Raw genomic sequence first — 23257 nt, 5'->3', positions numbered from 1 at the left:
GCAACCTAGTTTTCCCAGGAGGTCTCCCATCCAGGTACTGACCAGGCTCAACCCTGCTTAGCTTCAGTGGGTAACCAGTCTTGGGCTACAGGGTGATATGGCTGCCGGCAAAATTTATATAACTAACTGTCGTACGCGTGTTCATTAGAGAGTGGCGTTCCAGCAGATGATGTAGGACGTAGGCATAGCGTAATCGCCGGTGAGAATATGCTAGTCTCACGAGAAGTTTTGTTTACAAGGAAAACTAGCCTGCTTTTGGCTTATATCGAAATCGTCCGACATTTTCCTTTACAAATCCTTGTTTTGTTCATGACCAGTGTTTTATTTGGTTCTCTTCTCTTACGCTACGCCTACGTCCTACATCCTACATCATCCACTGGAACGCCACTCTCTTGTGAACGCACATATGAAGTACTTTTTAAGATAGATGGATGCACTTTTTTGGGCTTCAAAATCTTATCCACCATTCACTGACATTATAAAGAGCCAGGACATTTTTGAACAAAACTCCGATTGTATTCATCTGAAAGAAGAAAGTCTTTTACACCTAGAATGGCTTGAGGGTGAGTAAATCATGGGGTGATTTTTTATTTTTGGGTGGACTTGGTCTGTCTGCAGATCTGAGTTCACACAATTTCATAGAAAATCATGTAGTGTATGATGGTCACAGACTAAAACTTTCCTGCTTCAGATTATGATTCCATCCAGTTGTTTTGAGACAGTTGATATATTGTTTTCATTTGTCATGCATCTCCAAGAAACGAGGCACATGTTTATGTGTGAGTTTCTAGTGTTCGGAACAGCTTCAAAGTATGATAGTGTGTGATCGTCAGTCGTTTGGGGTATATTGCTAGTTTTTATCTGTAGCCATTTACAAAGTCGGCAAGTGTATGATGCAAAACACACAAACAAAAAATAATGGGATAATGTACAGTCAGCCGGTCATTATCGCAAAATAAAAGGCCCTCTGAAGCCATTTTCACTAAAATCGAGACACAAGATAGCATCAGTGTATGAATGAGTTCAGGATGTGACGCGAGAGACATGAAAGTAGTCATATTTATATCAGTGATCTGATATAAACCATAGCCATGGGCGACAGCAAATATTTGAAAATATATGACAGCTGAATGCTCTGATTGACCAAGTATTCCAGAGAGCTGTGTTATATATAAGCATAATTGCTGCTGTACGTGGCAGTGCTCAGAATGCATTTTGTTTTCACAGAAAAAGCAGTTTTGACATTGTAACTCTTGTTTCCCATTGGTAAAAAAAAAACAGTTTTTTGTTTAAAACATGATTTTGTAAGGATGACCCGATCAAATGTGTGTGTGTGTGTGTGTGTGTGTGAATGGGAGATTTCTGATTGCAGAAATCATTTAAACAATAATGATTTTCTTGACCTTTCAGAATGCCATGCTTCCAGCCGGGTTCCGTCAGCGTGACCAGACCAAGAAAAGTCCCACAGGCCACTTTGATCGCTTCGCCCTGATGGATTTCCTGGAGAAGCAGGCCATGGAACACAAGGACAGAGAAGACCGGGTGCCCTTTACAGGGGAGAAGAGAGGTACCACGAACACTGCATTATTTTTAACATAACGCTTCTAATATCTAAAATCTGAAAAGCCTTTGTAAACAAATGTGTTTTGAAATATTCAACTAAAGGCAGATTTGCCACTTATAAGTCATTATTCTGAACTTTTAAAGAATTTAAAATGATTCATTAATTATTACATTATATATAATTTTCTAATTCGAAATGTATAATTTGTTCATTTGTTTCTTTCTTGTCTTTGTATAATAGCTGTGAGTAAAGTGAACATTTCTCTTTCCCTCCACTGTCTGTAGGAAAGGCCTTTGTCCCTAAACCAGGATCAGGACAAATCCCTGCGGAGGAACAGATCACTCTGGAACCTGAGCTGGAGGAAGCACTGAAGAACGCAACAGATGCTGAAATGTGTGACATTGCAGGTGGGCATCACATTTCTACTCTGTTCCTGTTGTTTCTTTTCGCATGATATAAAGCAACTTATGATATCCAGTTGAGAGTGCTCTAGAGATATGCATTACAACTCATTTACAACTAATCCTCACTTTAAACCTGTAACGAACGTCCTGTAAACGGCTCTGACTATAATCTAGATTTTGATCCTTGACTAAGGACTAATCCTCTGTTTGCTATTGTAAACAGCTGATCACAATACCTCGTGCATAGCATTTGTCAATCAAACCCTTTCTAATTTCATCTGCTTTATTTGCGTTGTACAGTGTCTCATATGAAAACTTTTTAAAATATATATATAAAAGAAGCAGCCTAGCTAACTTATATGTGGAACTATGAACGGTGTAGGTCATGCACAGAATTATACCACACAGTATCTATTTCCCCAAGCTCAGCAGCTCACCAAAATAAAATGAGCTACAGCCAACTAGTCAACATGAGCATAGATGGAGTGAAAATGTTTGTGCTTGTGAGTTAAGTTGGCTGCAAGTGGTCTGTGTGCTAGAAACACTCTATGATTGTGTGTTGGCAGCATTTAGCCAAACATAAAAATCACTTATCTTACTGCTTCAATTAAAAATGCAACATGAGACACAAAGAATTCACATTATTCTTGATTTAGCACACTAAAGTGATGGAAACCGGTCAATAGGCTAATTGTCCTTGAGCACGTAATAGCAAGCCTTTGCCCTTAAGGACATTTAAAGCTGTAGAGTTTTGGAGTGTGTCACTGGCTGCAGATTTCCCAGCAGAGCCCCTCATTCAGAACACAGTTTTAACTCTGGAACACGTCCAGTTCTGGATTAAACTGTCAATAGGGGTTTGCCGTTGGTGATTTAATGGATGAGTCTGCTTTTGCTGAGATGCAGGGTAGCTAAATGGATTTCTAAATAGTGCTGGTGGTTTTAATCTGGTTATTGTGTCTGAATATGGAATTCACACTGTAGTACAAAGGTCAGATCTGGTCAATTCCAATCCAAAATTTATTTTTTGTTGCCCTACTGTATTTTTTCACCAGTCCAGCCACTGTTAATTGAAACTTGGAGGGGGAGTTTATAGTGGATTTACTAGTAAGTCAGCGCCACCTGCTGTTCAAATGCAAATTTACAGTTTAACTGACACAAATCTAGGCAGTTCTCTGCAGTGCAGCTTAAGTGATTTGTGCATTTCAAGTATTTCTCACTAATTAAACAATGATTAATTAAAAACATTATATTTACATACATAACATTAGTTTTATTATTTTATCATTTTTAATAATATTAATTAAATAATAAAAAATGTATTATTATATAATTTTAAATTAATTCATAAATTATTTAATAATTAATAATTTAATTGTATATATTACATGTATAAGTAGAAACTTATCAGTATCAAAAATGTATTAACTATTCATTAATTATTAATTTATTAATGATACATTTGTCAACGTTATAATCATTATTATGATATTTTTATATTGAACTATTAGTAATATTATTGATATAAATTATAAAATAATATTTAGTTTGTGTTCTAGATATTTAAATATCTATACATTTATTTACATGAATAATTATTACTTTTATTTGTTAAATTAAAATGCATTAATATTAATTATTTTGACAATTTCATATTTATTATTATTGTTGTTATTATTTTAATATTTATTAATTAATTAAAATTAATAAATGTTTTTTTATATTTGTATAGTTATTAATATGTTTTTATTAATACACTGGCATCGCATAAGATTAGTCCAAAAGTAATAATTGTTTATGTCATTAACTAATGAGGTTCTTGTATCCCCACAGCCATCCTGGGAATGTACACACTCATGAGCAACAAGCAGTATTATGATGCCCTAAACACCACTGGCAAGATTGCCAACACAGAAGGCATCAACAGTATGTATATATACAGCGCATTTAACACTGAACCACTTCATTTCAAACTAAAGTTTTATATAATGAGATTTTTCCATTTTTGTTGAATTTACTGAATGTCACTTCAGCATATACAATAGTTCTATATCATAAGCTGCTCTATACTCTATTAGGTGTGGTGAAACCAGATGTGTATAAGATCTATCCCGACGAGCCTCCTAATGACACAGATGTGGAGGACGCTCTCCGCTGCATCCAGAAAAATGACAATAGGCAGACAGAGGTCAACCTCAACAACATCCCGGTAAACATGACAACTGTACACACACCTCAATCAGCGTAATTATGATCACATTACAGACTAGACATAATATTAATATTATAAACAGATTACCTAATTACACTTTCTAGTATTTGTTTTCTTGCAGGCATCTGATTAATTATCATAATTAATCATAAGAATTGATGAATTTCTGTGCATGAGCAGAATGGGGTAGTAATGACTGTTTGTGTTGCTGTAGGACATTCCCATCCCAACCCTGAAAGCGATTTTTGAGGCTATGAAGAGTAACACACACGTGTTAAGCCTCAGCATCGCTGGGACACGCAGTAATGACCCCGTGGCCTATGCAAGTCCTGAAGCCTGTGTTTTTGATGTTTCATTCATTCATTCATTGCTTCTTTGCTTCAATCTCATATGTTTCTACATACAAGTCTGAAGATATATTGCTAAATGTGTAGAAGTTTGTCTTGATCAAATAAAATCTAAAATCTTATCCTATGTAAAGTTTAGTAAATGCTGTACATAATAGTAAAACTATATTTTTACTATTATGAAGTCGTGGCCTAATGGTTAGAGAGTCGGACTCGTAACACAAAGGTTGCGGGTTCGAGTCTCGTACCGGCAGGGATTGTAGGTGGGGGGAGTGAATGTACAGCACTCTCTTCCACCTTCAATACCACGACTGAAGTGCCCTTGAGCAAGGCACCGAACCCTCAACTGCTCCCCGGGCGCCGCAGCAAAAATGGTTGCCCACTGCTCCGGGTGTGAGTTCACGGTGTGTGTGTTCACTGCTGTGTGTGTGCACTTAGGATGGGATAAATGCAGAGCACTAATTCCTAGTATGGGTCACCATACTAGGCCACATGTCACGTCACTTTCATATATTTTATAGATTCAAACCATGGAGCTTCTTTTTGTTAGATTTTATCTAAACTTTCTGTTTAGTTATGTATACTAAAGTTCATAAGTTTTGAGTCAGATTTAAAAAAAAAAGAAAATTAATACATTTTTCAGCAAGGATGCTTTAAATTGATCAAAAGTGACAAGAAAAGATTTCTATTTCAAATAAATGCTGTTTTTTTTTTTTTTTACTTTATCTTCATCAAAGAATCTGGACAAAACACAATGTGCAAATCCGCCTGTTAGAAGGATCATGTGACACTGGAGTAATGTTTGTAATGGCTGCTAATATATATATATATATATATATATATATATTACTGTATTTTTGAATGATGCAGTCTTGGTGAGCATAAGAGACAGAAACACAAAAAAAATCTTACCGACCCCAAACTTTTGTCTAATCAATAGTTATTCTTAATATTCTTCATAAAATCATTTTTCAACTCTGTTTTCCTCTATTATGTATTGTGGAAATGATGGAGAGCTGATGTCAGTTAATAGTCATGCCAATAAGCAACTGTTAATAGTGAGAATTGGACCCAGTACTAAAGTGTTATCTTTTTTTGTACCTTTATGTTTAGGAAATGTGTAAAAATTTACACATCACTGGGGCAGTTCCCTTTAAATAAATGCTTTTTTTTTTTTTTTTTACTTTATCTTCATCAAAGAATCTGGACAAAACACAATGTGCAAATCCGCCTGTTAGAAGGATCATGTGACACTGGAGTAATGTTTGTAATGGCTGCTAATATATATATATATATATATATATATATATTACTGTATTTTTGAATGATGCAGTCTTGGTGAGCATAAGAGACAGAAACACAAAAAAAATCTTACCGACCCCAAACTTTTGTCTAATCAATAGTTATTCTTAATATTCTTCATAAAATCATTTTTCAACTCTGTTTTCCTCTATTATGTATTGTGGAAATGATGGAGAGCTGATGTCAGTTGTTTCTCTTGCTCTGTTCCTGTGAGTCAGGCTATAGCTGAGATGTTACAGTCCAACACTACCCTGCAGAGCCTCAACATTGAGTCCAACTTCATTACTGCACAAGGCATGATGGCCATCATCAAGGCACTGCGAGAAAACTCCACTCTGACTGAGATTAAGATCGACAACCAAGTAAGAGACTAAAACACTCCTGCTAGAAACATCTGATGGCATGTGTTTAAAACTAAAAATGAAATTTTTCATGTGTGTTCTCACAGAGACAGAAACTGGGCGACTCAGTTGAGATGGAGATTGCAACCATGTTGGAGAACAACCCCAGCATCATAAAAATTGGTTATCACTTCATTCAGCAGGGCCCGCGTGCAAGAGCCGCAATGGCCATCACCAGAAACAATGATATCCGTGAGTGTATTCTCGTACTGTTTTCTCAAATATTGCAGCTTGTGCTTGTCTGTAGCTGAAACAGGTACATTTTTTCATTCATTTTGGTGTTTGTTGCTACATTGAACTTGATGTTTTTTGTATTTATCCCATCTCCAGTTCGTCAGCAGAGAGTAAGATGAAAAGAGGATGCAGTTTAGTTCATTTAGGAGATATCAAAGTTCTTCATGTGCACTCTTGGAGTCTTACAGATGCTCCAGTAACAGCCAGGACAACAACCCCTACAGATGATATGTTTTTACCATTCGCCATCGGCCATTGTGGATATCATTATTGCCAGCTTGATAAGACTTCATTGCTTTCTGTGGATTTCATCAAATCAAAAGCTCTGATCTAATAAAATCGACCTGCTCCTTAATACCTGCAAACTTGAAAAAGACACCAGTTGCCCAGTTCATTTTCTGGTAATATGGTGCTCCCGCAAAGGTTTTTTGTAAATATTTGAAATAAAATACTACATTCTATATTGTATAATCAGACTTCAAATTTTCATTCAATTACAATACCATCATTTAATACAGGTTTGTACTATCAAAACACTGACATACAGTACCATTCAAATGTTTTTTTTTAAAGTAATTTTATTCAGCAAGAATGCATTATACTGATCAAAAACAACAGCAAATACATTTTTAAACATTGTTACAGAAAACTAATGTTGCAAATAGATTCTGTTCTTTGGAACATTGCTCATCAAATAGAAAAACGCATCAGTTTCCACAAATTTGGAAGCAGTGCAAATGTTCAACCTTGATAAAAAGAAGAAACATTTTCTTAAAATCCAAATCTGCATATTAAAATGTTTACTGAAGGATCATGTGACATTGAATGATTACTGAAAACTCAGCTCTGCCATCAAAAAAAAAAAAAAAGCTTCACAATATTACCATTTTTACTGTATTTCTTAATCAAATAAATACAGCTTTGCTGAGGACTTATTTCAGCAACTTTTAAAAAGTCTTACCGGCCCCATATTTTTGAACAGTAGTGAAAATACTGTCATTTCAAAGCAGATGCTCTCAGCAGACTTACAGTACAAAACAGCTTCATTAGTTTAGGTTAGATTTAAATGATGCATTACTGAATTAATAGAGGACGGAGATAAAATAATGTATGATTCATGTCATAACTTTGATTATATGATGACCCAAACCCAGAGGAACAAAACAAATGGAACTATTCAATATCCCATGGCAGGGTTTCCTGCTCCCCCCCCACTAACCTATTTTTACTTGCAAACCACCCAGTCATGAAACCCAGTCTCATGGGTTTGAGTTACAAAGCTCCAAATATACCACCTTCCTCTAGGAGATTTATGCTCCCCTTTGGAACCGATGCTAACCTATGAAGATTCTCAAGAGTCACCTCTTAACTACCATTATTGCCGTTTTTAAAGACAAATATATACATGGAGCTTTTTTATTTTATTTTACAGATGTGACTTCAGGCGTGTAAGTTAATATGGGGTTTTGATTTTGGTGGCTGTCTAAACTTTACAGGCCTGCTTCAGAATGTGAAAAACGAATGGCATTTGGCAAACGATCTACAGAACGAAGCAGCCTTCCACATTCCGTTCTCTATTTGGAACAGATTTGGACCTCTTTCATCATACAACCAACATTATGACATTAAAAGTAAAATGATATTAGTGAAAATATTCCACATGTGATTCAACACAATGGGGTCACAACCTCCTCACTTTATTCACATAGAAATATAACATTGTTAGTTCAGAAACTGTTTCAACAAGATGGCTAGTACATAGTACTAATACAATTTGCAAACTCTTTTCCAGAAAGAATGTCTTGGAAGTTTCGACCTTATTGTATATAAAGTAGGTCACAGAGGCATGGACGTAAAAGCTGTCATATGAGAGTTGTGCCTATCGAGACAATATCATCATCTCACATGCAGTTCAGTTTAAATGCATCCTGAAGCATTTTTGGCAGTTGCTGAACAGTATTGAGTCTGCTATGAAGATTCACTGCTAGGAGGTAACTGATCCGGTTCTTCTTCATCCGAGTCAAACTCAACATTCTCATCTTTAACCCATTTACCACTTCTGTCCTGCAGCCATCCCGAACTGGAACAGACAAGTGAGAAAAAAGGAGTAAAATAGATTGAGAGATAATCTATGAGAAGCACACAGTTATTTAATGATTACTATGTGGCTGCTGCAGATGAGATCACACTCCAAAGAGAAAGGAAAAATTTAAATCGCATCATATGACCCCTTTAAATGAATAGTGTACACCCTCAAGATATAGATGAATTTGTTGTTCACCAAAAACAGATTTGGAGAAATTTAGCATTAGATCACTTGCTTACCAGTGGATGCTCTGCAGTGAATGGGTGCCATCAGAATAAGAGATTTTGAAGAAACAAATTCATCACTAAGGCGTTTTCAATTTAAACTAGTGCTGTCAAACAATTAATCACAAATAATCACATCCAAAATGAAAGTTTTTGTTTACATAATATATGTATGTGCGTACTGTGTATGTTTATTATGTATATATAAATACACACACATACAGTATATATTTTGAAAATATTGACATGTATATACATTTATATATTTATATTCTTAAATGTTATATAAATATATTTAATATATAAACATGACATATTTTTCTTAAATATATACATGGATGTATTTGTATTTATATATATATACATAATAAATATACACAGTATACACACATATATTATGTAAAAACTTTTATTTTGGATGCGATTAATCGTTTGACAGCACAAATTTAAACTACTGCTTCTGGCCACAATACGAGTCCATGATACACAATAACACATCCACCAGTGAAAACATCCACTGTTGTCCTCTCACATCAAAATCCATAGACATATAGTTTAAAACTGTTTCGGACTGTTTCCGCTTGTAAATGGTGCTTGATCTGTGCATATCTCTCTCTCGTTAAAGATGTCTTACTGATGAATTTGTTACTTACAAAAGTGCAGCTTTTCACTACACAAGATGGAGTCGTGTGGATTACTTATGGATTATTGTGATGTTTATCAGCTGTTTGGACTCTCATTCTGACGGCACCCATTCACTGCAGGGTAACCATTTGTGAGCAAGTGATGTAATGCTGAATTTCTCCAAATCTCATCTACTTGGATGGCCTGAGAGGGCAAGTCATTTTCAGCAAATGTTCATTTTTGAGTGAACTATTCGTTTAATACCGATTTGGATGTTAGCATCAGTTCTATAGTCAGAATGTGAGATAAATGTGAGTCACTGTGTCAAGTGTTGTCATACCTTTTTAATTTGAGGTAGTGTTCCAGTTCTTTGCATCTCTGCTCTGTTATAGGCTCACACTTAGTGCTGGATCCCTTCTTCCCCTTCTTTGTCTCTTCTTTCCCTTGAGTCTGTCCCTGATGCACTACAAATGACAATTAACACAATGCACATGGAAGATTAAAAGAATATAAGCACAAAATGTCTACTGCCTTCAAATTAATAGATATTTGTTGTACCGTTTGTGCTATTTGTTGATATGGAGTCAATACTTCCTGTCCTAATGGACAAATGAGTTGATGAGTTGATATTGTTGATTTGATCTTGTCTGTCTTCTTGGCCACATCCTGACGATTCCAATCGTTCACTTCATGAATGTAGAAATAGATCAAATAAATGTGCAAAAAAATAAATTAATTAATCAATGAAACTAAAAAGACACAAACAGCCTAGTGAGGACTTTATAAAAAAATTCAGACATATGACAGTAGATGGTTCAGCTAACAGACATTACCTGGCCTTTCTGTGGCAGCTACTGTAAGAAGCAGTTCTGAGTAGGGCATGATGGGTAATTTTACGTGTTTGACTCAGAAGAGGAGCTGAACTGGAGGGTTCCTGGGGACAAGTAACAATGTAATATTGTAATAATGTAATAAAATAATATGACCTTATTATACATGTATGTACTGTGAGGTCTTAAAGTGTGAGAGTGCACTAAAAATCTGATTGAAATCCTTGCAATATAAAATTAGAAAATATTAAAATAAAGAAATATTATGATGTAAAATTATGTAAGAGATGTAATTATGATGTAAAATGAAGAATAAATATTTAAGATGCTGCACTGTTTTGGCCAAATAAGTTACAATTTAAAGACAATTCGAAATTTTCACTTTCATTGTTATACAAATAATAATATGATATGATGATAAAATGGTGTAATGAAAAAAAGTTAGATGGACTTTTGAATTTTACTGATTAATAAACTGGTTGAAGAAAATTAATCCAGTTACCTGTCGCTCATCTTCTGCTTTAACATAATCTTGATGTCGCCTTTTATCTATTTCATGTTTAAACTGATTCCTTTTGCCGTAGAACCATTTCATTCCTACAAATTAATAGACCAAAGAGGACTTAAAAACTGAATGCTGGTTTATAGAGATGCTGAGTAAATGCATAGGTAGAATCTCACCTTCAAGGTGTCGCTTTCCCTTCCTGTGCACCATGAGCATATCAACAGTGTCAAGCACAGGACGGTGAGAACACACAAGGCAGCTGTGTCTACAGTGGGGGATAACACATTCCTTAGTGAATGGGAATGGGTCAGACACTGACTTCATCTGCAATCCAAACCAGGAATGAAATAATCACCTTCCGTTTTTCATCAGAGTAGCTTCATCATCTGGGATGAAGTTAGACAGAAGATCTGCAACGCGTCGTTTCTTGTAAAAGAACGAGAGAAAAACAGTGAGAAAAGGGAAAAGGGACTGGTGCATGCGTACAAATAACACAGTCTGCTTGCTGTTTTATTATACCTTCAGTACATTTAGCTGACTTTGATCATCACCCTCCCTTTTGAAAGACATGTTTGGCCACCTGCAGTCTTATTCTTTCAGGTATTAACGCAACTAATTTCTTATTTCACTCTCACCGATAAGCAGGCTTACTAAAGACATCCCTTTCTTCCTGTTTTGGTCTCTGGAATTATGGGTAGTGATGTCTGATTCATGAACGAATCGAGTCTGACGATCGGACTGATCCATTTAAAGCTAGACCACTCTTTTTATCTCTCTCTTTTCTTTTCTTTTTTTTTAAATAATTTTCGTCTTGAAATAAGCTTTATTCGTGTTCAAGGCATGTAAAACCGCAGAAACCACATAATGACGTAAAAGAACTGATTAATAATTTTTAACCAATTAATTGTCCGAAAGAATCGATTCGATGAAATGAGTCGGACACTGGGCGGATCTTACATTAACTTAGCTGACGCCATGGCAACAGAGGCTAAGCTAATCTTGGTCTTGGGACAAATACGTTTTAAGACTGTCTGAACTTAAAATGTAAAGGGCACCGGTAATATTTCTCTACTATTTATATGGTTGATATATTATTTCATATCTGAATTGTTCATTTTTGGGGCGCCACTGTTATTTTAGCGATGTTCGAGCAGTTAACAAGTTAAACATTTTAAAACCTCAGTGTGTCTGCGTAGGACCGAATTATTATTTCTCACAGTGTGATTTATCTACTGGTTAAATAGCGTTAAAACGTTTATTTCGGTTCGTAATGTCGTTCGCTGAGCAGATTATTCTAAGAGCGTGATTATTAAATCAGAGATTGTTTGCTTTTTGCTGCTGACTTTATTTCTCTCGTTAATTTGACTCATAACAGAAGCTGTTATGTTTAACGTTAGTCCTGCCGTCATGCGTTCAGCAGCCGCAGAAGGAAAGCTGAAGTTCATCTTAAATCATTATTAGACAAACGCTGGAGCTCAGGTCATGTCTGCGGATCACTCAGCCTCACTGGCCGGGACTCACGGCCTCCTACGCGGCCAGCGAACCCGGTCCTACGGCAGCCTGGTGTCCTCTTCATTATCACCCGTTAGACAAAGACGAATTGAGCATAAGGTCCAGCCCGGTGAGACCTTGCAAGGACTATCACTGAAATATGGCGTGTCTGTAAGTAAACAGAAAGCAGGTATTTGAGGAATTTGACCTTTTACCTTTGATTGGAGGTAATTACTTAATTATTACATAATGTACGTTCAACTTATTTTTTCTGTCTTTACAGATGGAGCAAATCAAAAGGGCAAACAGACTGTACACAAATGATTCAATATTCCTGAAGGAGTCCCTCTTCATCCCTGTGCTGACAGAGTCTGTGTCTTTCACAAATGGAGTGGAATTGACCGAGGACGAGACAAGTCCAACACAAATACACACTGAGATTTCTAATGAGATCCCCAAAAGCCAAACAGACTCTAGATGCGAAGCTAATGCTGATCTGTCACCAGTGGAATACCTGAAAAAGATGGACAGCTTGATCAGTCAGTCCAAACAAGCAGCTGTGAAGACCTGCCAGGAGGGAGAGAAACAGTAAGTTGTCAGAATGAAATTATGACTGCTGTCATTATTGTTAGGGTATTGGAGTTCATTTATTGCAGTCCTTTTGTTTGCTGTCAGCTGAGTTGTTTAGCAAGTTTCAGTTCAATGGAAGAACCATGAGTCATATGATTCGGGAGAGGTTACAGTGAACATCAGCTGATTCATTACACTGAAAAAAAAAATTGTGTAGTGTTTAAGGCCCATTCACACCAAGGACGGTACTACAACGATTTAGATATAGTTAGTCCTAAATTGAAAAGAGCACAAATGTCGTGGGGAGTTAAACTAATTTAATGGTGGTGCTATATGTGCTCATTTGTAAGTCGCTTTGGATAAAAGCGTCTGCTAAATGACTAAATAAATAAATAAATAAAATATGTGGTTTTACCTGTGGCTATCATGATCTAGGTGTATGATACTGTGGAAGACCAAACGTTAATTTTAAAGGGGTCATGAACTGAGAAAACAAAATTGCCTTGATCTTTTGACATATAAGAGGTCCGTGTACTATAAAACATCCTGTAAGTTTCAGAACTCAGAACTTTCTTGTTAGTCTAAAAACAGCTTATATTGAAGCTAGTCTGCCAAAATGACAGGCTTTGGAATGTACCACTCTATGATGTAATAATGTCGGTAAACACCGTCTCTGCAGAAGAAGATCAACACCTGTTTCTAATTCGCTGTCTGTTTAGCCCCGCCCACCGATTTGCGCATGTAGTGTAAATAAAGAGAGAGGCGAACGCAGGTCTACATAGAAGCCAAATGATAAAGATGGCTCTGAAGACAAGAAGACTCTGTGCAGTGCCAAGTTGTGAAAAGATAGTCTTTGCTTTGCCTTCCTTCTGCTCCCAACGTTAGGAAAGGGGATGAACTTTATTTTTAATGAAGATCCAGACTGTGTCAGCAAGAATTCGTCCTTCGTTCACTTAATTTTACAGCGGATTTGTTTACAAACAAGGCACAATTCGACATGGGATTTTCAAAAAGATTGAAACTAAAAGACGATGCTGTGCTGAATATATTGGATCCGAGAGTAATGTCGCAACACACAAGTGTAACTGTTTTTATTACGTGGTCACTTTTGCTTTGTCTGTTATTACAGATTGTTTGATATGTATTGAGTTATGCGTTTTTGACCTAAATCACAGCAGCGTCCATCTATGAGGAATGTACGCTGTCAAACTTACACAACTGTTAGCCAATCATAGCATTGGGCGTTTACTTCCGAGTCTACAATCCGCCACGCCTGTTCAAACAGAGCGTTCTGATGAGGGGGGTTAAAAACAAGACAGAAAATAGCTTATTACTTCTAAATTATGTTTTTTGATGTAAAAATCTTGATAACATTATAAGTGGACCTCAGAGAACAGTACACAATAAAAACAAAGACAGTTCATGACCCCTTTAATGAGATTAGAGTTCTTCTACCTCAGTAAGAATATTTATATTTAACATAATTAAATACAGATGTTACTGATTGTGTTAATGAAAAAAAAAATTACTAAATCTGCATCCCAACTCAAGCTACTGTTACCATCAACTCAAGCTACTGTCCAAGAGACAAAACATGTAATATTATTAATATTGCTGGTGCCACTGGTCTCAAATGTTAGTCTCAAATATTATATATAGTGTCCGGCCCCCAGATGTGTCCACAACATCGAATCTGTACCTTGGATACCGCTGCTTTATAGTTATCGTTCTTGGTGTGAATGCCCCTTTAATTGAAGCAATTTATAAACAGAAATTGCTAATAAATCTTACAAATATTTACAAAGAAATGGCAAGTTACACATTGAATTAAACATGACATTTTGAAGTAGAAAAACTGACAAAGTATTCTTGTAAAACTGACTCCAATAATCTTTGTTTTATTCACAACTTCGAAAAAACCATTTGATACGGTGTACAAACATATTTGGAAATATATTATCCACCTGTAATCAATCAATTACAAAAGCTCATTTTCATTCTTATAGCATAACTTGTCCAGTAATGAAATCACTTAAAACATTCACTTTGCATTTAAAGGTTTTCATCTATGGAGCAACTCCATCACAGCAATCTGACGTCTGACACAGCATCCTACCAGCAGGCCATTTTGGGAGCAGTTCCCATTACAATCACCAGACGGACCAGGAATTTGAGGGATAGGGAGGATGAGATCTTCCAGCTCTGATGTAGGCATTTATTAGGACTCCTCTGACTGTTTTCTGTGTTATTTGTACAAGTTGATTGTTTTAGAGGGCTCCTTAATTGGGTTTCATGCCTTAATAATGTGGAGATTGCTGGTGTGATTTGCAATAGTTTTTTTTCATAAAACTACTTCCAGCTTTAGACACATATTAGCACTGTAAAAGCACTGTAGCTTGATGCCTAAAAGTAAGGCAATAATGTGAATTATAATTCTGCTGTATTTCATATGAGCATAACCAAAGTAATGACAGACAGTTTTGCGTGTGACATAGATGACTGCATTTAAATGGAAGAACTAATTAGGAATCTAGCACTTGCTAATTAATATTGATTTTAATACTACCTCACAAATACTTGCTAGAAACACTTTTATAGTTTTAGAAAACTGAAAAGTATATGCTTTGGGAATGTGCCACTGGACATCTTTCAGATAGTGACCTGTCAAGCTGGTGAACACAATGCATGGTTTTGCACTGCAGTCACATGTTTGGTTTGGTGTTTTTCTGTTTGGTTTACATTGTGCTAAAGTGTCTAATGGCCTTTGTGGTTACCAAAACATGATAAAGCCTTCGATAAAGAAGTCTCGTTTCCTGGACTGGTTCGTGTTTTGCATCAGTGATATGAATGCAGCATAAAATGCACAAATTAAATGCCATAAACACTTACAGATCTTGGTCTTTTAACATTGAAATCTTGAGTGATAATCAATGGCAAAGAGTAACAAAAGATGAACTAAGTTGCAACATGTAACTAAAACATGTATTGTGTTCGGCACAACTGAATTGCACTAATATATTCCTTCAATCATGTGCATTTCTAACCTGGAATAAATGAACTGCATGTTCATACAAAGCATTAGGGTGTGTATTATGAATATGAAAGTTCTCCAGACGATAAAATATAATCTTTTTGCTTTTGTAATAAATACAAATTATTTATGGACATACAATGCTATGTCAAATTAGCCCAATGCAAAAACATGGCTTACAGTAAAAACAGTAATATTGTGTAATATTAAATATAAAAAAAAACGTTTTCTATTTTAATATATTTTAAAATGTAATTAATTCCTGTGATGACAAATCAGAATTTTCAGCAGTCTTCAGTGTCGCATGATTTTTCAGAAATCATTCTAATAAGCTGATTTAGTGCTTGAGTAACATTTCGTATTAATATCAATTTTGAAAACCTTATATTTTTTCAGGATTTTTAACACAAAGCTTAACAGAACAGCATTTATTTGAGAAATAAATCTTTTGAAACATTATAAATATATATTTGTTTGTCACTGATCAAATCTTACTGATCCCAAACTTTTGAACATTAGTGTGTTGCAACACTATAAGCAAATTACATAAGGGCTGTAAGGAAATATTTATTTAGTGGTTGTTCTCTTTTAGAACAGCAGATTCCCCTCAGGGCTGTTCATGTCAAAATATAGTCATTGACTGTGTAGTGCCAAGCTTAGATTTGTATCATAGCCATAATCACAATGTAACACTAGATGGCAGTGTAAATAGAATGCCTTAGTAAATGAGTTTGTGTTTTTCTGCTTCTTGTTATTTCGTTGTCCTGGGAGGTAAATAATCAGCTCAAAAATATTAAGAGTTCTGAACAATACAATGTGCTCTAATTTACAGCAGAGTAGCTGAACCCCAGTGGTTTAAACATCATTATTGAAAAATAAGTAGTCTAGAAAACTGCTATCCGACGCAGCTGGAGTCCCAGAGCTTTAAAAAATTGTTCCGATGATATTTTTATATTTGATCTGAGCTCGCTCTGGCAGTAACAGTGGCTGTGTTAACAATATCAGGCCACTGATTGATCTAATATTCATTAAAAACAGCCCAGCAACACTATTTCAAAGGTTGAATTGAAGTGCGATGCTTTCGGTCAGTCACTTTCTGCCTCTTTGGTTACATTGTATGCAGTCTGAGATAACGAGTGGTCCTCCATGCCAGTCCTGTAAAAGTCTTTCAGTGCTTCGCCGTCCTCATAACGTCCCGTCCTCCAGCAGTTTGTTAAGCCCGTTGCAGATTTTGGTGAGGTGGGGTTTGAGAGACCCGGATGGGTTGTAAAGCTGGGTGAGGAGCTCAGGGTCAGCGTAATGGTTGAAGACGTGGTTGATGCGTCCGTGGGATTTTGGTGTGAGGTGAGTGTTTACAAGCTTCAGAAGCATGTCCCTACTTTCTTTCAGGATCGCTGACATAACTGCTTTGTCAAATGTGAAATCTACCTGTAAATGGAAAGAAGAGACTTTTGTTGGGATAAGGTACAAATCTGGTTACGAATAAGGCTGTATTTAGGACCACATCACTTGCTTTGTTGAAAGTTGGATGCAATGCTCAATTGACAAATAACAAACAGATTGTGATTTTGTAAAGGAAAAGTATCAAAGTGTCAAAGAAATGCTTACATAAATCCTTAAAAATAAATCCTTAAAAAATACTTAGATTACTACATTTGTTAATTAAACAATAAAAATAAAATAATTAGAAATAATTACATTTATATTAATAAAACAAATGGAAGAAATGTTTTAAATAATGTGACTAAAAATGGGCAAAAAGCGTTTTTGTGCAATTTCTCCATTATATTTTTATTTATTTTATTATTATTTTTAATTTTATGAATATTCTTACTGTGCCAGAAGACATGACTGAAAATTGAAAAAAAAAAAAAAAAAAAATGTGCAAAATGTTTTTTTTCCCCCCAATTTTTTATTTTATTTTATTACTTTACTTTACTTTAGTAATTTCACAGATGTTCTCAGTGGTCAAAGTAGGTTAACAATATACAGTCAGAGGTCACTAACTTTTTTTGTTTTAATAATAAAATATTAAATATTTTTCTTGGTAAATCTGTTAAGCAGCACACTGTCAAAACGTGATAAAGCTGCCTTTACCTTATGCAGTGTCACAAATATCAAATATCCCCATAGTTCAAAATGTAATAAATCAACCTTGCCTGAATTTAATGAAACAGAGAGCATAAATTCAGAATATACTGCTTAAAGGTGTTAGATGCGTGTGTTGTGTACCTCGTGGAAGCTGATGGCTGTCATGGCTCCCTGATGCAATTTCTTTTGGAAATTCTGGGCCAGCTTTAGCTCCTCCTCATTGAATCGATTGTGCCTGAAAAGGACAGCTATCTTCACCACCACTTTAATGAGGTCCTTCACCACTTTCTGGGCCTCTGAGCGGTTCCCAGTGTACTCTTTTGACACACGGTAAAGCTCATCTAGAATCTCGCTGCTGGTATCATCGATGAACATCTGCACCACAGACTTGGTGGCCATTTGGCTCAGGATCTTTTTCTGGGCCTTGAGCGCCATGTCCTTGGAGCTGAACGTCTCCATGTCTTAAAAAGAAAGAGGAGAGATTAACAGTAATTCAAGATGCTGATATTTTTGGTTCGTTACTTCAGTGTGTTTTAACTTAGTCTATATATAAACAGTAACTTTTAGTAACCACTCATTATAAGTATATAATATAAATATATGAAATACTAATTAGATGTTTTATGTCGTGGCCTAATGGTTAGAGAGTCGGACTCATAACCCAAAGGTTGTGGGTTCGAGTCTCGTACGGCTGCCCACTGCTCCGGGTGTGTGTTCACGGTGTGTGTTCACTGCTGGCACTTTGCACTTTGGATGGGTAAATGCAGAGCACTAATTCCTAGTATGGGTCACCATACTTGGCCACATGTCACATGTCACTTCACACATTCACATTATTTACGATACTAGCATAATAAAGATTAATTAATGAAATAGTCTAAAAATATGTCATTTAAAATGGCATATGCATATGATTTATCACGTTATGTATATGAAATATTCTTATGACTAACTGTGCATTTCCCCCTGTATTTTTTTTCTGGTTGTGTATTGTTAAGAAGACTGTCAGCGCTGGGAGAACTCCCACCATAGGGAAGTCCCCTTACAGTCTTACTTTAACATGTTGTTCATCAGGGGAAAGCTCATGCCATTTAGGACCTCATCATTGCCCACACATCTCATAAACAACACTAATTGTTCTCAAGATGATGTGTCATCATATCCAGCACTCTCAATGCTGCTCAATGACATCCAAACATCTGTGATCAGTGTGTCTATATAACATTCAGTATTTTATAAAGTTTAAAGGAATAGTTCACCCAAAAATAGAAATTTTACTTACAATTTAATCACCCTCGTATATATATATATATATATATATATATATGTGTGTGTGTGTACATGTGTGTGTATGTATAATGCAAGTTTGTTTCTTCATCGTATAGATTTGGAGAAATGTTGCATTACATCACTTGCTCATCAACGGATTCTCTGCAGTGAATGGGTGCCGTCAGAATGAGAGTTCAAGCAACTGATAAAAACATCACAGTAATCCACACGACTCCAATCCTTCAATTCATGTTTTGGAAAGTAAAAAGCCTTGTCTGCGCACAAAAAAAATCCACTGTCATATTTGTTTTGGACTGTTTTCGCTTGTAAACATTGTTTGGTCTGAGCATATTTCTCTCCTAATTCAGACAAGGCAACTTTTTCACTGGAGAAAGCAATATAGAGAACTCAGATTTTAGCCAGAAGCAATGTTTTAAAGTTAAAAATGTTTTGATGGATTTGTTTCTTACAAACACAGAACTTTTTGCTTTAGAACTTTTTGATTCATCGATTAGCAAGTGATGTAATACAAAATTTCTCCAAATCTGTTCCGATAAAGAAACAAACTCTACAACTTTAATAGCCTGAGGGTGAGTAAATGTTAAGTAATCTTTGGGTGAACTATTCCTTTGAATTTAGATTTGTTTTGTGTGTGTGTGTGTGTGTGTGTAGTATAATAAAATGCAATAATATTAGTTGAACTATCATTTGCATGCACATCCTTTATGCATTTAGGCTGTAGTCTCTGATGTCCAATACAGCATAGTTTAGCATTGCTTCACAGATCGTATAGTCAGGAGAACGTGCAAAGACATGTATGAGAGAAAGACTCACTGCATAGTACTCACAAGTTCCTACATGAATCTGAAGACTGTATCATGATACAGGCATCTATGTGCTTAGAAATTTCTTCAGTGTATTTTTTGCAATTTTTGAGGTCTTGCATATTTCCTTCATTAGATGTTCTTGTCATTGGTGATGATGTTTTTGTGCAGCATTTATTAAAAATCCTGTACTACATCACAGATTACGGATGTACTCATCTGCGCAGTGATTCTGTAATAAATGCAAAGTATATTAACGTGCAAATGACCTGCACTGTGTTCTTTTAAATTAATCAAGACATGTAAAAAGTGATGTCATGTCTCAGTGCCGCCATCAGCTGTGTTTTGCTTTTTAAATCCAATTCTGTTTATGGCGAACCAACCTGATTAAATTTTAATGCAGTTAGAGTTTCATTTCCTAATGAACTCTATTTAATTAGAAGCACTGAGTGCACTAGAACAGCCATTACTTTACGTTCTGCGACATGGAACATCAAAACAACTATATAAATACTCATTTGAACAAATCAGCATGTTGTACACTCCAGCTGAACTGTGAAAGCAACATAATCCTACGGTTTAACACTCACTACTTCTCATTTACTCTAATTAATCTAATTAAAGCAAAACTGATCTGATAATGTTTCCCTATGTGGCTATTTAGATGCAACTTTATTTCTTTTTTTAGAAAATAAATATTACATTTGTTTGGAAGTTGGTTCTACTCTGGACTTCTGAAGTCTGAAAAAAAAATCTGTTCTTAAACATCTGATCAGATCAGGCTTATACTGGGCTTGATAATTCATATTTTGAGGGTTTTCTTTTCAGTTTTTTCAGTACCTCAATACATACTCAAATATAATATATAATATTATTTATTTTTTAATAAGAAACCACATGCGTGTACAGTCAATCATGTGCGTTAGGTATAGAGTTAATATGATCCATTTTATTTAATAAAATATTTAAATAATAATGGTAATAGTTAATATTTTCTTTAAAAAGTAAGTACATTTTAGTTTTTAAAACACATTATTTAATAAAATATATATTCATAATTTTAATTAATATTAATCATTTTAAATGTTAATATTGTTTGATTAAAATGCATTATGTAATAAAATGTATTAAATAATATTATTTAATAAATAAATGTTATTTTTAATTGAATAAAAAGACAAATTGTTGTGCTCGTTGATTTTTTAAGTCCCATACTGATCTCATTCATACCTGACAAGATGAGATATGAGCAACTTTACCTTAATTTGATTACGATTGACTTTTAGTTTTAGACTCTTAGCTAAAAAATATCTGAGGCAAACTTTAATTAATTTTATACCTCTTCACTTAGAATCAACTAAAATGGCCATCTGTATCCACTCTCCTGATTGAAAGGTTTGTCACAGACAAGGTAAATATTTAGCATTCCTCAGATGACTTCAGCACAGAGCCTGAGGCTCTTTCTCTGTGTGTGTGTGTGTGTGTGTGTGTGTGTGTTTTCACATGTGTGTAAAGCCCAGGGGATTTACAGGATGTGAGGAATCATGTTCCTCCATCCTAAAGACCACAGTATAGTCACCCTGTCATTACAAAGCAGCAACTCACAGCACAAGCCTGAGTGACAGCACAGAAGAGACATGTCAAAATCTGAATCTGAGTTGCACAGGATTCGGCAGCCCACTGTTTGGGGTTTTTTATTCAGAAGGGTCAATTTTACGATAAATATATAAAAAATTAGAGTGTGGAAAGTACTGGTTTGAAGTGTGTGAGTGGGAGCAGTTTGTTTCTGAATGGCTCTAGGCTAAATTAAAGTGATAGACGAAGATAAGACAGCCCTGCTGAAAAAAAAAAGCTCCTGCTTAATCCAGATTTACTGGTGTTAAACTATTTTAGATAGTCTTAGATACCTAGACTATCTTAGATGCCCACAAATTTGCAAGCTGGTTTATGATGATGAAAAAAAAAAAAAATTTCTAATTCAGCTTGTTGACTGAGGTAGACCAGCTGGTTAAGCTAGTTAAGAAGCCTGATAGGACACCAGACCCCATAGGCCAGCATCCATAACATGCTGGTCTTTTCAACCTGGTATTCTCTAATAACAGGCTTTTAGTCATCATTACTTGAAGAAAATCATTAAAGAATCATGCCTTAATGTGTCCGCCCAAGTTTTAATTAATTCCTACGCCTGTCTACACAGACATGCGTGTAAAAACGTGCGTTTGGTGCTTGTTCTCAGTGTGCCATGTGTTTCCTCTTCAGTATCTCCCCACAGCACCTGAACAGTGAGATTTGAGCATGTGATGATGTCACGTATTGTGCAAAATTTCCTCATTACCCAATACCGTCTGTTTTTTTCTTCACTGTTTATTTACTGGCATTTTCATTGTAGAGTTAGCACTCATATGAATGTGTGTGACTCTTTCACTCAGCCTGAGTTGTTTTTAATATCTGATAGAGGAAGTGAAACTCTGGGGTATTGGCACAGCTTTTACCCCAATTTTTCAGTTAAACCCACAACAGCTAAATTCTCCTGACACATGCTGCTACAATAAAGCTCACAAACTATCCATAGCCTGAGTTCACAGAGGTTAGGACACTGCTGACCCTGAATATGACCCTTTATTTCAGTAGAAGGTGTGTTTTCTTCATGTTGCTGGCTTATAAAGGAAGACTGGACATTGTTTTGTTTATAAAAGGTCCACCGGATGGAACATCTCACTGTGTTTTAGATGTTTAACATGGGAGTGGTTGAACAGAAAAACAAGTTTCAACTTGACATTATTCACTACAAACCTCCAGATTTCCTTAGCATACACTTTTAACCAAAACAGAACTGTAAAATTAAAGTTTCTCTTGCTGTTAAAACAGAATCCTGACATACTTGTATCTATTAACAACACCTGGAAGAGATTGCTATGAGTTTAATCCACTAAAGTAACATCATCTCATGTGTACATGATCACAGCGCTCTCTGAGATGATGGAGGAGAGGGCAGAGGTCAAGACCAAGACAAACTCACCTGGCCTTTCTCTCGTTCACTCTCCCGCTTCTGTTCAAACGCTCTGTCCTCCCTCTGCGCTCAGATTAGGTGGTTGAAATCCAGTGCGCGAGTGATGAAATAATCTCCACAGACAGGTGAAATCAAAGAAAACTCCTCTACAAATTCTGTCTTGTGCTCACACCACTGTAACAAGATAATTTGACTTGTACTTCCTTGAGGAACTAAATGTATAAGACACACCCATGAGTGT

The 23257-nt window shown here is 35.7% G+C and overlaps 4 protein-coding genes across 7 annotated transcripts in view; 2 read left to right on the top strand and 2 right to left on the bottom strand.

Moving 5' to 3' along the window:
• The window catches only part of LOC107689841 (tropomodulin-4-like), a 12469-nt gene extending 5634 nt beyond the window's left edge, over positions 1-6835 (top strand). Inside the window, exons 3-10 of one of the 2 annotated variants that reach the window (XM_016488004.1) lie at positions 1411-1567; positions 1849-1971; positions 3799-3891; positions 4044-4174; positions 4392-4499; positions 6045-6188; positions 6275-6419; positions 6558-6835. In XM_016488004.1, the coding sequence (XP_016343490.1) occupies positions 1411-1567; positions 1849-1971; positions 3799-3891; positions 4044-4174; positions 4392-4499; positions 6045-6188; positions 6275-6419; positions 6558-6580 (924 nt within the window). In that variant the 3' untranslated portion in view covers positions 6581-6835. The remainder of the gene's footprint in view (positions 1-1410; positions 1568-1848; positions 1972-3798; positions 3892-4043; positions 4175-4391; positions 4500-6044; positions 6189-6274; positions 6420-6557) is intronic. The other variant, XM_016488005.1, reaches the window with a different exon arrangement.
• Positions 6836-8127: 1292 nt separating this feature from the next.
• LOC107689842 (sodium channel modifier 1-like) lies at positions 8128-11389 on the bottom strand. Its single transcript, XM_016488006.1, has 8 exons — positions 11250-11389; positions 11086-11156; positions 10907-10995; positions 10728-10822; positions 10229-10329; positions 9954-10081; positions 9736-9859; positions 8128-8541 (listed from the first exon to the last, which is right to left on the bottom strand). Exons 1-8 carry the CDS (start codon positions 11298-11300, stop codon positions 8430-8432), a joined length of 771 nt encoding a protein of 256 aa, XP_016343492.1. The 5' UTR covers positions 11301-11389; the 3' UTR covers positions 8128-8429.
• Positions 11390-11679: 290 nt separating this feature from the next.
• LOC107689844 (LysM, putative peptidoglycan-binding, domain containing 1) lies at positions 11680-16060 on the top strand. 3 transcript variants are annotated; one of them, XM_016488009.1, is made up of 4 exons: positions 11680-11774; positions 12192-12392; positions 12505-12809; positions 14850-16060. In XM_016488009.1, exons 2-4 carry the CDS (start codon positions 12213-12215, stop codon positions 14995-14997), a joined length of 633 nt encoding a protein of 210 aa, XP_016343495.1. In that variant the 5' UTR covers positions 11680-11774; positions 12192-12212; the 3' UTR covers positions 14998-16060. The 3 variants fall into 3 exon arrangements, with proteins under 3 accessions (XP_016343495.1, XP_016343494.1, XP_016343493.1); XM_016488008.1 differs by having other exon boundaries at positions 11689-11787; XM_016488007.1 differs by having other exon boundaries at positions 11689-11787; positions 12106-12392.
• A 520-nt stretch (positions 16061-16580) lies between these two features.
• tnfaip8l2b (tumor necrosis factor, alpha-induced protein 8-like 2b) lies at positions 16581-23257 on the bottom strand. The gene is made up of 3 exons (XM_016488003.1): positions 23026-23257; positions 18055-18374; positions 16581-17250 (listed from the first exon to the last, which is right to left on the bottom strand). Exons 2-3 carry the CDS (start codon positions 18370-18372, stop codon positions 17008-17010), a joined length of 561 nt encoding a protein of 186 aa, XP_016343489.1. The 5' UTR covers positions 18373-18374; positions 23026-23257; the 3' UTR covers positions 16581-17007.

Source organism: Sinocyclocheilus anshuiensis, unplaced genomic scaffold (assembly GCF_001515605.1).
Source record: "Sinocyclocheilus anshuiensis isolate Anshui unplaced genomic scaffold, SAMN03320099.WGS_v1.1 scaffold1239, whole genome shotgun sequence".
NCBI classification, from domain to species: Eukaryota; Metazoa; Chordata; class Actinopteri; order Cypriniformes; family Cyprinidae; genus Sinocyclocheilus; species Sinocyclocheilus anshuiensis.
This window is presented reverse-complemented; position numbering and strand designations above follow the sequence as displayed.